This window comes from Cimex lectularius, unplaced genomic scaffold, assembly GCF_000648675.2.
Source record: "Cimex lectularius strain Harlan isolate CLEC.00 unplaced genomic scaffold, Clec_2.1 scaffold6, whole genome shotgun sequence".
Classification (NCBI taxonomy): Eukaryota; Metazoa; Arthropoda; class Insecta; order Hemiptera; family Cimicidae; genus Cimex; species Cimex lectularius.
Window position 1 is genome coordinate 2,988,141 of NW_019392677.1, and position 15,992 is coordinate 3,004,132.

The 15,992-nt window shown below is 32.2% G+C and overlaps 1 protein-coding gene and 1 long non-coding RNA gene across 2 annotated transcripts in view; one reads left to right on the plus strand and one right to left on the minus strand.

Moving 5' to 3' along the window:
- LOC106673792 lies at positions 1-5,494 on the minus strand. The gene is made up of 3 exons (XR_001341431.2): positions 5,079-5,494; positions 190-303; positions 1-125 (listed from the first exon to the last, which is right to left on the minus strand). It is a non-coding gene; the product is annotated as an uncharacterized LOC106673792 (long non-coding RNA).
- Positions 3,027-15,992, plus strand: part of LOC106673791 (apolipophorins) — a 25,843-nt gene continuing 12,877 nt past the window's right edge. Inside the window, exons 1-18 of the mRNA XM_014406064.2 lie at positions 3,027-3,130; positions 9,680-9,712; positions 9,781-9,995; positions 10,060-10,233; positions 10,369-10,518; positions 10,597-11,018; positions 11,080-11,245; positions 11,318-11,497; positions 11,568-11,720; positions 11,788-11,935; positions 11,998-12,635; positions 12,845-13,032; positions 13,112-13,360; positions 14,274-14,464; positions 14,525-14,671; positions 14,728-15,375; positions 15,514-15,686; positions 15,765-15,970. Of these exons, the coding sequence (XP_014261550.1) occupies positions 3,031-3,130; positions 9,680-9,712; positions 9,781-9,995; positions 10,060-10,233; positions 10,369-10,518; positions 10,597-11,018; positions 11,080-11,245; positions 11,318-11,497; positions 11,568-11,720; positions 11,788-11,935; positions 11,998-12,635; positions 12,845-13,032; positions 13,112-13,360; positions 14,274-14,464; positions 14,525-14,671; positions 14,728-15,375; positions 15,514-15,686; positions 15,765-15,970 (4,181 nt within the window). The 5' untranslated portion in view covers positions 3,027-3,030. The remainder of the gene's footprint in view (positions 3,131-9,679; positions 9,713-9,780; positions 9,996-10,059; positions 10,234-10,368; positions 10,519-10,596; positions 11,019-11,079; positions 11,246-11,317; positions 11,498-11,567; positions 11,721-11,787; positions 11,936-11,997; positions 12,636-12,844; positions 13,033-13,111; positions 13,361-14,273; positions 14,465-14,524; positions 14,672-14,727; positions 15,376-15,513; positions 15,687-15,764; positions 15,971-15,992) is intronic.

Below are 15,992 nucleotides of genomic sequence, written 5' to 3' on the forward strand. Positions count from 1 at the left end.
TTGTTTATTTACTAACACTTATCTAAATTTTATCTCATTAATCTCAAGGTCCATCCTTACTTTTTATTACCGCTAATAAACTGTTTCTCATTGATATAACTAGTTTTTTGTCACGACCGGGGATCCTGCAAAATTTTTTCTTTTAGTTGGTTTTTGTTTTTAATTTTCCATGTTTTCAAGCTGGCTTACCAAACGATCCCACAAGAACTCAATAGGGTTAATCAGGCGATTGGGGTGGTGTCTAGGTGCATTATGTAGTAGCCAATCTTGAGTTTTCCTTGATTGTTTGGGGTTGTTGTCTTGCTGGAAAGTAAAAGAAATTGATGAATTTTGGAAAATAACAAAATAAAACGTTTTAATTTCATATTTTTGTTTATTGGACAACAAATTTTTTTAAACAAATTAATACCGTATTTAATGTCCTCTGTTAGCTAAAATCTCTCTACACCTGTCAGGTATACTGTTAATAAAGTTGTCATTAATTTCATAAAGAATTTCACTACATAGACGTTGCAACGCAGTTGTTGCAGATCAACTGGCTGCGGATGGTGATCGAAAAGCCTTATCTGTAACGCATCCCATATGTGCTCAATGAGATTGAGGTCTGGAGACAATGGGGAAAGGGGCAGGGAAATTTCCAGGTTCAATTCTGCCTCTGTGGGGTCTGACATTGTCATCCAGAAATCGAAAATTCGTGCCAACGAGATCCCTGGTTTGAGGCTTGTATTTCTCGTTAATTTTTTGGACACAACGGACTACGGTGAGGTTGCCTTCAACAATATGGAGTCGAGTTCGTCCACCAGTGTAAATCCCAGCCCAGACCATTCCGCCTCCTTCAAACTGCACTGAAGGCAGCATGAACGGGCCATTGGACGCACCCCAGTTCTCAGTAGACTCTTCGGCGCCTGCACTATACAGATAGAAACGCGACTCATCAGAAGGCAGAACAGCATTCCAATTTATGCAATCTTCTAGGCTCGCTGCACCATATTCTTCTGAGTTGCTGTTGGCTATTGGTGCAGGTCGTCTCAAAGGGGATGTGAGGCGTAAATTACGAATCGTTTGTGCTGATTGCCTTGCCAAAACCTCTTGTACATCATTCAGGATCTGGCGGGCACTATGGAAAGGGTTACGTCGTGCAGCAATGACAGTATTTCTGACCTTCCTTAGTGTCGTCATGCGCCGAGATACACTAACAGGCCTCCTATTGGCACTTCCCAAAGCCCGGGAGACCATGCTCTGAGGACGCCAATTGCTTGTGCGATATCCACTTGCCGGTGACCATGGGGGTCTCAATTGTCACCTCATCAACTTCTGGTTCAAGATGATGTCTTTCCATGATTAAAGAGAATAAAACTGGATTAAAATGGAGAAAAGACGAGAAAAGGTGTTTGTTTACAGACTGCGTAATCTTCATGTTTACTATTCTTAAGTAAATCCGTTATTAAAAATGAGGATTAACATTTGTTTGTATTTTCTATATTGTTTTATCCAACTAACAAGAATATATCAGTTAATTTAATTAAAATTAATAGAAGAAGAATATATTACAAATTTCCCTATTCATTTTTGAGCAGTTTAGTGTTGGTCCAACAAGCACCTCATCGGAAATATGTTTAACCTTTGTATGTCCTTTTTCAAGTCTACCCCTGGCTTTCGCCACACTTTTTTTCTTCCTTCGGACCTGACATTAAACTTGCTATCATCGGTAAAAATAACACTCTCCCAAAATGCATCCTCAAAGTATGACTTCAATTAAAGTCGAAAGCTTGGAAGAACTGTCTTCGGATTAACAACCCCAATCATGACCACCTCAATCATTACATTAGTATAATTACAACTGCTGGTTGATCTATCAATAATTTATAACTCAACCGAGGTTCAATCATGACCTTTTTCAACAACATTGAAAAACAACACGGACCAGAAGCAAAAAAATCTGAAGATGGCTTCAAATAAAATGAAAAACTTGGCAGTCTTTAGATTAAGAAACATCCCAAACCCTGTCTACAACCTCGATCCGTCAGTATAATTACAACTATTGATCGATATTATCAATAATTTGGTATTTCGTACTGTTCAGGGTGTAATTGACATATTACAATCGTAATACAGAATACCTGAAAATTTGGGGGCACTTGACCAGTTCTTTCTTAGTTCTTTGGATGGTGTTTGGTTTTTCTGTCCAGCCTGTTTTCAGCATTATCAAGCTCCTTATACCGGAAGAAGATTTAATTATCGAGAGTTGCTTATTAAGTAGTTACTCATTAAGTCCTATTTCACGAAATGATTTTCCTTCATTATACAATCTGACAATTACTTCCATTGTGGACCGCAGTATTTCTACATTGAAGGGTAAAATCGCACTAACTAGACAAAATATGATCCCTATTAAGATAATATACACAAACAAAACAAAGAATAAGACTGAAGATAGTGAATTTTGGAAAATAAGTGTTCGGAAACTTTTTTGCATCTTGATTAGCGCATGCAAATTTGTTTTGACAGCAATAACCTTTAAATTGAATAATTTATTTTTTATTATTTAAAAGCCTTTAAATAATAGATTAAAATTTACAAAAATAATGTTTTATATATGCAATGATTTACGATAAAAAATTTGGAGTTCATTTTTTGGGCAAACCAGTTGTTCAGGCTATTTTTTACTGAGTATTGGGTCTCATCTGGCATTATTACATATTATTATTATTAAATAACTCATCGCTTATATAAAAGTTATAGGCAGTGCGTGTGATCCTTCTTTAAAAGTTACGTCTTGATAAATATCAAGATAGAAATCTAACTCCTTGATCCGACGAATCAAAATACGACGTTCTCTCTTTCAAACTGCTTTAAAGTAAGATCAAAAATTGACGGATTGTCAGTCCATTGGTGGCTGCGTATGTCAATTTCTCTCATAAACTTTGAACGAAACCCTCGTAGAATTAGAAGAGAACATTCTAGCCACCCCTACTTCCTATTCATGGGAGGGGATTAGGACTCTATATAACAGCCTCGATGGCCCGGGGCATGCTCTGTGTCTCATGGTATCGTTGCCGTTTCAAAATGGCTACGTATCGGGAGCTGCTACGACTGGCAATCTTCATCATCCTAGCTGTTTACATTATAGGTTGGTAGATGTATCGAATGTAAATTAATGTTTTACGAGAAAAAAAAATCCATCATCATTTACTCCCATAATTTGAACATAGTGACAATTTTATTGTCTATTGTCTAGCCAAATTCTGACATAATATCCATTTAAAATCAAGTTATTCAGTTATATGCATTTGAAAATAGCACTATGCCAATCTGACAAATAAGATTTTTTTTTAATTATTTCAATAAAAATGTTCAGCTGCTCTTATATGGAATGCAATAATAAATCAATGCTATACATATTTATTTAGAAATCGTGAGATGCGGTCTGGTGTGATGTAGGTTTCAGAAAAACATTTTCCTTATCGTGCCAATGTTTCGATCTTTATTGAGAGATTGAATATATAAAATATATTTTGCATTGTATAAATTCCCTTTTCCACATCCAAAATGTACTTGTAATATGTAAACAATGTTTGTAAATCCCAGGCCCTGAAGATGATCTCTATAAAGATCGAAACGTTGGCACGATAAAGAAAATGTTTTTCTAAAACCTACATCACACTAGACCGCATCTTACGATTTCTAAATAAATATCGATTAACGGTCACTAATCACCACACATGCTATACATATTATGCGGTATTTTGTCACAGAATTAATTTCTGTACAAATATTTTTTGTAACTAAATTTTTGGCAATGCACAAGGCAATTTTTTAAATTCTCAACAAACTGATTGAACCCCCCTTCCAAATTATCCCATCGACCCTCAATTAGATTAGTTATGTTTTGTGTTGATAGTGAATGCATTTATTAGCGAGAATGTGAGAGGGCCAATGGCGGAATTACCCGTCGATCCTAATATAAGGACATATTAAGATTAAAGTTTAAAGGATGTGGAATATCGAGTACTCCACCGTCTTAACTTAGCGAATGGTGTATATGTCGGTATGCAAATAGGAAAAAATGTTTTAAGAAGTCCGGGTGGGTTTGGATTTAGGGAATAATTGCGTTTGGTGCTGAATTGACCCAGCTGTTGACATCTGTTGAGCTGACTTAGGTGACTAGATGAAAGACATGGATCTGACCCCGGACTGGCAAAACCCGAGGTTCTCAGGTATTGGCAGACCATGATGTATAAAGTAATAAACATTATTAGCTCATGTGTTCACGAGTGACATTGGTTGAATAAAATTAAATTATCCTGTATTTCTTTTAGCGTGTTTACTCCTTTGCGATGAAACCTCATCATGGATTGTTTAGGTACATTCAAACGCTTTTAGTTCCAGGAGAGGTTCTTTTATTTAAGGAATTTATTAAGTTAATATTTTATTAAATACCTAAACATAAAGCGTTTAAATTTACCAAAAAAATCCGTAAAATTATTTGGTTTTTAATTCGATATTACAAATAAAGAATAAAAAAAACCATCCAACATCTCAAAATGCAATGATCGGCGGAACAAAATAATAATTCAATATATTTCAATTTTTTCTCAATAATTAACTATTGCTTTAGACCGTGTTCGTATTATAATTAATTAATTGTTGCAAGGCAAATAATTTTTAGTAATGCCTAAAAATATTACTCAAAAAGCTTTTTAAAGTTTAAGGGATTTGAACGACAGAAGTTCGAGAGATTTTTGTTCGAACTTCTCTTCATAAAAAATGGGAATTTCGTGAATAATAAAAGTAAAGAAAAGGTGAGTTGAAAGTGATAAAAACTAAATTGAAAGTATTATTGAAAATAATATAAAATAATAATTATCGATTAACGTTCACTAATCTCACCATATATAAAATATAAAATTGTTGAAATAATGTAAAATTGTTTATAATTCATCGTGAGCGCTTTTTATGTAAATTTTGTGTAGATTAAAAACCGTCTTTTGTACTTTAACCAGTTTTAAAAAAAATCGACTGGTAATAAAAACAAATATAACAAAAACGAAAAAGAATAAACTATTGTGTTTACATACGAAAGGGCTTTTGGTCCAGTCGCCATTTATGACCTGACTTCTTTTGAAATGTCACCTCTGATCATGCCGCTTTTCCATTTTTCTTCTAGAACTATAGGAACTATTCACTAATTTCGTGGTCCGCTTGACCAATTATAGCTCAGGTGGTAGAGGTGCGGCGTATCTAGCCGAAGGTCGTGGGTTCGAATCCCTCTCGTGCCATTAACTTTTTTCATCTCAACTAAAAACCTTAATTAATTGTATAGGAACTGTTTAGAACTTTGTAGAAATTGCAACAAATAATGAATTCGAATCAATTTTTGAACTTTTTCGCGTGGAAAACCACCAAAATAAATTTGTTATCTTTGAACCATTTATAATTTCCCCTCTTTGATAATTCATATGATTTAAATCTATTTCGGGTTATCGTTGTTTTGTTATCTATTAAAAAAAAATAAATAAATAAAAACATGCCAGACCTCGATAAAAAGAGATAAAGTGGGAAAATTTAAACTTTCACATAAGATATTGGCTGAAAAAACAGCGCAGTAAAACAGACGCTGAAGTTTTACAGTTCCTAACTTTGAAAAAAAATTGAATTTTTGAAGAAGAAAAAACGGACGCTTGTGTTTTGTTGTTTATTGCAAAAGTGTATTTTTACCGTTATATTAATTACAACATCTTTATTTTAATGTAAACCAAATTAAATAAGATCAGTAATTCTTAGTTTTAATTATGATAGTCTCGAAGACATTCATCAAATCCCAGAAAATCTTAGTGATAGAATAAAATTTAATCTGTCACCAAATAATTTTCTAGTGTTTGAATAATTTTTTTTTGCCCTGAGCCCTGAAGATGATCTCAATAAAGATCGAAACGTTGACACAACAAAGAAAATGTTTTTATAAACCTACATCACACCAGATTGCATCCGATTTCCAAATAATCATTATTTTAAAAAAAATTAGAATTCATGAATTTCTGATCTAGTTTAAAAGTAGAAAGTAAAGTAATTCAAAGCCATCCAGAAGTGCTTAAATCCGACTATCTGTTGTGGGTCGTGGGTCAAAACAATTTACAATAAATATTTCTTTCTTATTATTCTCGATTAAAAAGCCATAGGCTACACTCGGATTCGAACCCAGAACCACTAGCTTGACAAATACAAGTCGGGCGCCCTAGCCATTTGGTGGCCATTGTAGTACCCCGATCTCGTTTAATTTGCATTAAACTAAGTATATTGCAATTAATATAATGATAAAAATACATACATACAATTTGGGATAAACAACAAAATACGAGTGTGTCTGGTTTTTGTCGTTGAGTGTATGATTTTGTTGTGTGATAGTTTTTCTGTCCTATTTCCTTTCAAAATTAATATGATCAAAAAGAAAATATATGTCTAGGTTGAGAAAATAATTTAATTATTATTAGGTGATATCTCTGACATTCATGTTACTTTTTTACTATTTCTTGTGCAAATTATATGACATAGTTATGAGTTTTATAGTGAATAGAATATTGCATATTTGAGGTTTTATTAGTGTACATCATGTGGCATATTTGATTATTTTATTGTGTATAAATAAATTCAGGCTCTAGTCATAAGTGTCACAACTCATAAGGTTTGCTTCCAGTGAAGAGGTTCCGCATGATCAACTTCTAGGCAGCTTACTACATTTTTAACCAATATCAAAATAGTGTATGAAATTGTTAAGATTTAATGGGTTGGAGGTTAATAAATAAACCAGTAACAATGTACAACAATTTATTATTGATATATAGCAAGATTGGGGTGTCGGTAGCGTTGACAGTGTCCATCACACATCATTAGACAAAGGGTCCAGAGTTTGAATCTAGTGACCTTGACTTTGAACCAAACATAAAAATATGCTTTTTTCAAAATCACAGGTACTTCAGAGGTTGATATACCCTCTGCTGCTGCGAACCCCAAAAGAAAAAAGTCTCTAGTGACTAAAGATAAGACTTTAATTAAGTTTTTATTATAGTTTTCAATAATTGATTTTGGTTGAATTGAATAATTATTATTTAGAATGTTTAGAATATTCGGCATTTTAGAATTTCAGGTGTAGTTGTTTAGTAAACATATTACAAGATATTGAAATATTCATATATTTATGTACCAAATATCATAAAAATGTCTGCTAAACTCGAAACATTCAGTAGTTTATTGAGTGGGAACCATTTTGAAATAAAATAATGTTTATATTACAACATAATAAAATGAAACCCCTTAAAATATTAAGTTTATATATTTTTAATTTTTAAAACAAGTGCAAATCCACCACACACAGTAACTCTAGAATTACTTTCTATATAAATATACTATTTCAGAGTTTATAAGTTGATTTGTAAGCCAATTAAATTGATTTGTAATTTATGCAAATGTCGGTTGTCCAAATCTCATAAAATTACCATATACATTTGTTAATGAACAACAAAATTAGTTTTGTTTTGTTGATCACAATCATAAATTTGGCAGTTTTATAGTTATTAATTTTTGTAAACAAAAGTTTTGATAACAGATCAATTTTGTCCTTGCTCTTTTAAATCTGTTGGCCAAACAAAGCGCACATCGTACATTTTTTTAAACAGGTATAACCAGAATCCTATCTTTTATTTTAGAAGAATCTAATATATCTATTCATTTTCAACAAAATTGTCAATTAGAAAATATTTATAAGTGTAGAGTTATAGTTACATATGCTTAAGTTAGTATAATTTAAAAAAATTGTTTAACTATAGCAAGAAACATAAGTTAGGTAGATAGATGTTTATACTCTCTTCATAGGAAAGAAAATTGAGAACATTTGCATTGATTACGTGAAATATTTTATGTATTATTGTTTAACTGTTTAAAGTTTAGTATCAAACCAGTTCATTGTAATGTCTCAAGGGTGTTCCATTCCCTCCTAGACTAACAGATTGGTTAATTACAGGATACAATAGATTAGAATCGGTTAGAACTATTTCACCAATTCTTGTTTTATAAACCATTCAACGAGCAAGAAAATTACAATAACATATGATTTAGTACTATTATTACACTTTTCAACTTGAAATTATTCCTAGTGTTTCGTTTCTATGGAAGAAAATAATGACTATTTTAAGGCTCTGATTTTAGATTAAAAAAAGACAAGAATCTCCTAAGATTCATATTTACATAAATCACACAATTTCAAAGCATAATAAATTGACCTATTTATAATTTTTATTAACATATTCATAAAACTACAAATCTAATATAAAATTGTATTCCATAGCTTTTGAAAAGTTAAGACAAGTATAAATTAATTATAAAATTATATGGATAACAATTATTTATGGACTTTTTCTTTATATTTTTAGTGTGTTTGTGTTCTAAGCTAGTCTATTTTAGTAATTGTTTTAATTAATTATGTGTTAATGCCTCTAATTCCTGCTCATAGTCTTTTGACAATCTTGATTTTGCATTTCATAAGAACAGATTCAATTGATATTCCTCACGGCAGGGTTGACCAACTTGATTCTCTCCCATAATTTTACTCTCCAGATATCACACACTCCCCAGAGTACTTGATATTACTCAAGGTGGGGTTGAATAATCTCTTCCTTTCATGCTAATATATATGTTCATTCCAATGAATTAACAAACACACATAAACACTATATATATTTAAAAATCCCTACAGCCTTGAAGTACTGGAACAGCAATCTGTGTCTGCTGCTGTGCCAAGATTATGCAAAGGTCTGAAGTATACCAAAATATTGCTTATATATATCAAGCCTTCTACAATTGAAAAGATGCTCCACTGTAATCCTATTCTTGCATAATGTGTACATGTCGCTTTCTGACCAGGTGCTCTTGCATTATTCTTGTATGTCCTATGCATAGTCTTGTCTATATGGCCATTTCCCTTTTTGACCCATTCTCCATGGAGAGGGACCTGACATCTTTCCTAACCTGCCACAGATTTGGCCTGGTTATTTCTAGTGAACCTTGCAATCGGGTACAATTATTAAATTAGGACTCTCCAGTATGTATACTGTAAGAATGGAAAGTACAGAACAGGGAGATACACCATCTTGATTTGTGATCGGGTGTGATACGACCATATCTAAAATTTTTTTTAAAAACTGCCCATAATTCTTTACCGTACAAATCTTTCGTTTTTGTCAGTGTGGCAATGAATCCGATTTACATTTATTAACAGCTTGCTGTACAATGTTTTCAAACTAATAATTGTCAGTCTGGTTCGTTGTGTAATAAAATAAGCAATGAAAAATACTTAAAATTCCATTCCTGTAATTATGCTGGCTTCCATTGCTGTAATTATGCTGAAAACAACCATAAAAAAATTGAACAATTTTGCACATTTTATAAAAAAATGAATGTAGAGAAAATATTTAAGTAAAATAAGTAAAATGTATTTAAGAGTAAAATGAATGGAAAGCATTTGGATTTTTTGTTTGTTAAAAATATTAGATCTGGTTCATCAATTAATTTTTATAGATGAAACTATGTTGAAAACTGTAGATATGTATGTGTATTGTTTTCTATAATAACGTTCATGGTTATTACAAATTTAAATATTTATCCCAATGATTGTTTTTTGTTACAGATGCAAGAGAATGTAAAATAGGATGCCTTGGAAGTAAGTTATAATATTTTCAACTTTATTATAACATAAAATGTATTATCCTAAATTTTTTTTTTTTTCAGGAACAAATCCTCTTTACCACTTGGAACCTGGAAAGGTTTATCAGTATTCATTCAAAGGGAATTCGGAACATGCAATTGCTGGTGTTAAAGACAGAGTTGGTGGTATGCTAATAGAAGCCCAAGTCTCCATAACAGTTGGAGACAAATGTGACCACTCATTGAAAGTGAACAACGTGAAAATTACCTCTACAAAATTTGGAAATAGCACAGCTAAAGTAAGAAATACATCATATAATAAAATTAATCAATGTTCACTGATAAATATTTTTATTTTTTTAGAGTTTCAATCTCGACATGAGTAGGAATTTGAAATTTGGCTTGCAAAATGGGAAAATTGACGATTTATGTGTTGAGGAAGATGAAAAAACATATACCCTTAATATTAAAAGAGCAATTCTCTCACTTTTGCAGTCTTCTGTTGTCAAAGAGTCCGGCTCTACCGTACTGACTGAGGTATGTTCTTATATACGTACAAATATTATAAGTATCAATAAATCAAGATATATTATATACATATCAATAGTCTATGTACCATAAAGTTTGAATATAAATTTATCTCTCTTTACAAGAATCTGTTGTATGTTTTAGAATGATGTTTATGGCTCCTGTCCAACGGTTTTTGACTTTTCCAATGTAGGAAATACATTGACAGTTAAGAAAACCAAAGACCTAAATCTGTGTGCCTTTAGAGAAACATATGTCGGTCAAATGTCTGCTAACAGATATTTTAGTGATTCTGTAATTATTATTTTCCTTAATTTGTAACATTATCTTTAAAAAAAATTGATATTCATTGTAATGTAAATAATTATGCAGGATATCCAATCTTCAAATGTGTTAACTGGCCATCTCAAGACTGTGCAAAGCTTATCAGGGGGCGTGCTTACACAAGCCAAGTCGGAAGAAGTCTATGTTTACAATCCTTCCTCAACTTCAGAAGCACCTGCGAAAACAATTATAAAGTCTGAATTGGTTCTGACCGGTGCTCCAAAGGCTGGCAATGTCCCGCAGAGTTCTGCCCATATTGGAAAGACATTAATTTACGAAGGCGGACATGAAAGCGAATACCCAACAAAAGCAGACGAGTTAAATAAAGATATTAACCAATTATCCAAGAGTGATAAAATCACACAGACTAGCGCTTCAACATTTAATAATTTATTGAGAAAACTTAACAAAGCGAGTGCTGAACAAATAGGAAAAGTACATGATTTTTGCAACACAAATGAAAAAAAGAAGTATGTAATGTGATAAGTAAATATCAAACTTATGACTAATGGATATGTGTACTTTTTTTAGGTCAATATTTTTTGATGCCCTGTTTAGTTGTAATTCAGCTCCTTGCGTTTATTACACTGGTGAATTAATGAGCAAAGGTGATATTAATGAGAATGAATCTAAAATATGGTTTTCAAAAGTTGGCTTTGCCAAAAGTGTACATCCAGACGCTCTCCAAAAACTTAGTGTTAGTAACAAATTTTATTTTCAATATTCTAACACTTTGTACACAATTCTACACTCATAAATATATTTCCAGGGATTGATCAAAGAAAGCAGTCCAATTTCTGCATACCTTGGAGTCGGTATGCTTGCTGGAAAGTACTGTAAACACCATTCTTGTAAATCAGATCGTACTATTGAAAATGTTGAGAATAAAATTGGACACTCACTATTGCAGAAAGGTTGTAAAACCACGATCAAGGAAGTTGAAGATAAAGTAATAAGAAATAACAATTACAATTACACTAAATTTTTTTTCTGTACTTAAAAAAATCTTGGTATAATAGGTTATTGCGAGCATGAAAGGATTAAGCAACGTACATTATTTGACTGATCGTGTCACAAGTGCCTTGATAGAGTGTGCAACAAATAACGCACACAGTAATAGACTTAGAGCAGCAGCTTTGGATACACTTAAAACTGATGCCCACAAAGCAGAAGTAAATCATCAATGCACGTTGTGCCATCTTCATTTGATTAAAGGTTTACTAAATTTATTTGACTTAGGTAAAAGAACCAGTGGGGAAATTATTTATTGATAATAATCAGGATTCTGAGTTGAGAATAAAAGCCTACCTTGTCCTTGCTGAATGTCCTTGCGGCAAAGTAGCAACTTGGGTTAGAGAAGTATTGAAAAATCGCAAATCCCTTCAAGGTAGTATGCATGTGTGTAAATTGGAATTTAACAAAAAAATGTAATGTTGCATTTCTTTTTAGTCGGAGCATTTGTTGTCTCGCATTTGAGAAATGTCAGAGCATCCACAAATCCAGACAAAGCTGCTCTTAAGCATCACCTTGGCAATATCATGGAAGAAAAAACCTACCCATTTGATTTTAGAAAATTTTCTCAAAACTATGAATTCAGTTACATGTCTGATCTGTTTAATATGGGAGACATTGCCGAGACTAATATTATTTATTCCCAACATTCATTCATTCCGAGAACACTATCTTTAAACTTGACATCACAACTTTTTGGCCAGTCCTTTAACTGGCTTGAAATTGATGCACGTTTTGAAAATGTTGAAAAAGCCCTTGAAAGAGCTTTTGGTCCAAAGGGGTTCTTTAATACAAAAAGCTCGGATGAAGTTGTTGAAGAAAGTAAAATTATTACAAGCAACTATTTAGAAAAAATTGTGGAAAAGGCAGAAAGATCGTTTAGGCCAAAGAGAAGTCCAAAATCAAACTTAAACTATGACATGGATGTTGACATTGATCTCAATTTGAAAACGGGTGGCTCACAAATTCATTGGACCAAATACCACAGTGCTGATGAAAAGTGGAATTCTGATAATTTAATCAACTCAGTATTTGGTGGAATTGAAAAAATTGTTGATAAAGCCAAAAACACAGAGGTAATATTCATTAGTTATTATGTTAATTTTTTTAATCAAATCAAAACAGCCAATGGTGCTTTTCACTTTGAACAGTATGCTTTAGAGTAAATAGAAAATATTTAATCTTAAAGATGAATTTAAAATCATCTAAATCAAAAATTAAAATCAAATTTATTGCCAAGTAAAATAGTCCATATTATAAATGGTAAAAATTCAAAATATTTCAGACTAGCTACAGGAAATATGTTTCACTGGGAAACTTTGAAATGCAGTACGGAACAGGACTTGGTCTTCCTATGGTCTTGAGGATGAATGCAGCTGCTGGTGTGAATTTAATGGTAGACAGTAACATTGATTTACCTGCCATTGTCAGACACCCAGAAAATGCTGACATTAGATTCCAGTTGATTCCTAGGTTTTTTTCATAATATTATTTTTATTTATGGTAATTTTAATCATTTTATAGTATTATAATTCATAACCCTCATTTCCAGTGCTGCCATTGATTTAGTAGGAAGTATGACAATTGATGGGATCAACGTGGAATCGGGAGTTCAGCTTCATTCGGTTGCCCATACATCGACAGGGTCCTACGTTTCATTCCGTCTTCTTGAAGGAACAGGAGTTGATGTCAAATTTGGACTCCCAGTAGACAAACAGGAAATTTTAAATTTCAAAACTAAATTCCAGTTAGTGTATAACAATTATGAAGTCTATGACAACTTGGAGTACAACTCTAAAAGGTGAAAAATTCTCAATATAATAATAATAAATATTTAATATTTCAACATTTTACAAGATTTTACACTATTTATAGAATTTATTAGCATACTGTAGACCATCATGCATGATGGTAACTTCTACTGGAAGTTGACAAAAAAGTTATTATATTCAGAGTATATTGGCAAAAATAAAACAATGAAACTAACGCAATTATGAATTAAGATACCACAATTTTTTACAACAAAAAACAAACAAAATTATATTAAAAAATAATAAAATCATGTCTTCCTTGTAAGCTAGAAACTCAGTTTTAAATGTTAAAATATTGCACTAGTTCATAAATGTAAAATGCTCCACACACATAATGAGCAAGAGCTTTACTTTGATCATTTATCGAGTAAATTAACCGGGTTTCGCTTCTGTACAACGCTTTAGTATCCATCTTTTAAGATTTTATAAGGCACAAGCATTGATGGCAGGAATTTTAGCTTGAAAGATTATGGTGTAATTCCCCAATGAGTTTAATGATGCAGTTCCTTCATTTGTTTTAGTCATGTAGTACCGTTATCTTATTTCCTTCTGAAATATCCTCATTTGTAGTCTGTTCAGACTAGGATGTTGTAAATAGCCTTTCCAGGTTCATATAGTCAATCCCTGTTTCTAAGAATGGTTATCTGATTTTATTAATTATTGTTGTGTCTTAGTGTTTAATTCCTATACAATTTGATTGTTTCTGGCCTCTTAAGTGATCTTTTCCTTGCTTCTTGTTTAAATTTCCAATGGAGGTAGGTTTAGCAGTGTTTCTACAGCAATTGATACAGTTTATTCATAATGAACGATTGTGTTAAAACGCATTGTATCTAATTACTCTACATATTTTCATTTGATTACTAAATGAGCATATGTAATTTAAAGTTTTCTTCATTCTTACAGAGAAAAATATGAAGGCTGTTTTGACCAACTTGTACCGCTTGTTGGCTTAGTTTTCTGTGTTAGTTCTCCATGGGAAACACACAGAACTCTCAGTCCTGCATATGGACCTATCAACTTTAAGTTCTTAGTCACCAAAGATGAACCTTTATTAGAATACTATCATTTTAGAGTGAAGTACACTAAAGGAGAAAGTAAGAATTTAATGTCAAATGTTAGCTTATGATGTTCTTAAATGTTGTTTTTGTTTATAGGTGGTATTCGTAGATTTGAAGCTCTTTTTGACACTCCTCGCACTAAATTTTCTAGAAAAATGGCCATTGATATTGAGGGCTCTCTTCATGCAAAGAAATTCTTAAAAGCAAAATTTAATTCACCTTGGTCTAATGCTTTGTTTGATGGTATGTTGAAAGAAAAATATATAATCAATATAGAAAATAATATTAACATATTCTAGGAAGCATTAAATCTACATCTTCTGAAAATATGCTGTCTGCCAAACTCAACATAGATGAAACCGATTATTTTATTAATGCTGGAGCCACTAAAACCAAATCCGGTAACGTAGTCAAATATGTACCAGTATTTGAATATAAAGCACCAGAGCTTAGGACCAGTATGGTAGGAAGAAGAGGTGGACACAAACCGGCCAAACAGGCATACAAAGTCACCGGGACTGTCCTTGTCGAAGATACTGGAAGCGAAAAGAAAATCACTGTTAATAACGTTTGCCTTCACACTCCACGGACTAAATATACATTAGAGGGAAATGGTAAATACGGAAAACAATACCAACTTGTTGAAGGCAATTATAAATTGAGCTGGGACAAAGAGCACCTTGAAGTTAAAGGCTATTATAAGAGGCCAAAGGGAAATGAAAATTTATCACTCTGGTTGGCAGTGCTTCCTCCAACCCAGTTCCAAGACTTTGGAGTTGATTTAAAATACGATTTAAAAAGACAAGGCAACCTTAAGACAAAGGGTAATTATGATGCCAAGTTTTTTCTTACCCATGGATCAGATCCCAACAATGAAATGACCAAACTTGCCATTAGTAGTTCTATGGACGTTGAAAAAGATAAGAAATTTAAAATGGAAAACAAAAGTGAGTATTTTTTTTTTTGTATCTTTAATAAAAGTTAATAATTAGTTGATGCCTTAAGACAATTTAATTGTTTTAATTGTTTAATTTGTTCAGGTTTTTTTCCTCAATTATTAACATTTCTTGCCTTTTATTTTCTAGTTTCATACCCATTACTTAATCTTGAAGCTCATCAGGCTTTTGGATTGACTCTTGAAAAAAGTTCTCTTGAGTCATTAACTGCAAGTATAAAGGGAAAATTTGATAAATACTCTGGTCAATTAAAAATGAGCAGTTATGTAACTGACCATCATGGATATAATGTTATTCTATTAGTAAGTACAGCTAGAGAAATGTTAAAAACTATTGTTACCTCTGCAGGCGTTAAAAAAAATTAAATTAAAAAATTACAGGCTGAAGCAATGGGCAATTCAATCAAAATTGATGCAGTTAGAAATGTTTTAAGTCCTGAACAAACTAAATACACAAACACATTTGAGGTCAAACCTGGTGGAAAGTATGAATTGAACTTTTTGGTCACACGTAAGACTGAAAAAGGAGTAGTAGATTTAAATGTAAATGCTGAAGTCAAATTACCCGCTGAGCCCAAATTACTCGAGTAAGTGCGCATTTTTATAACC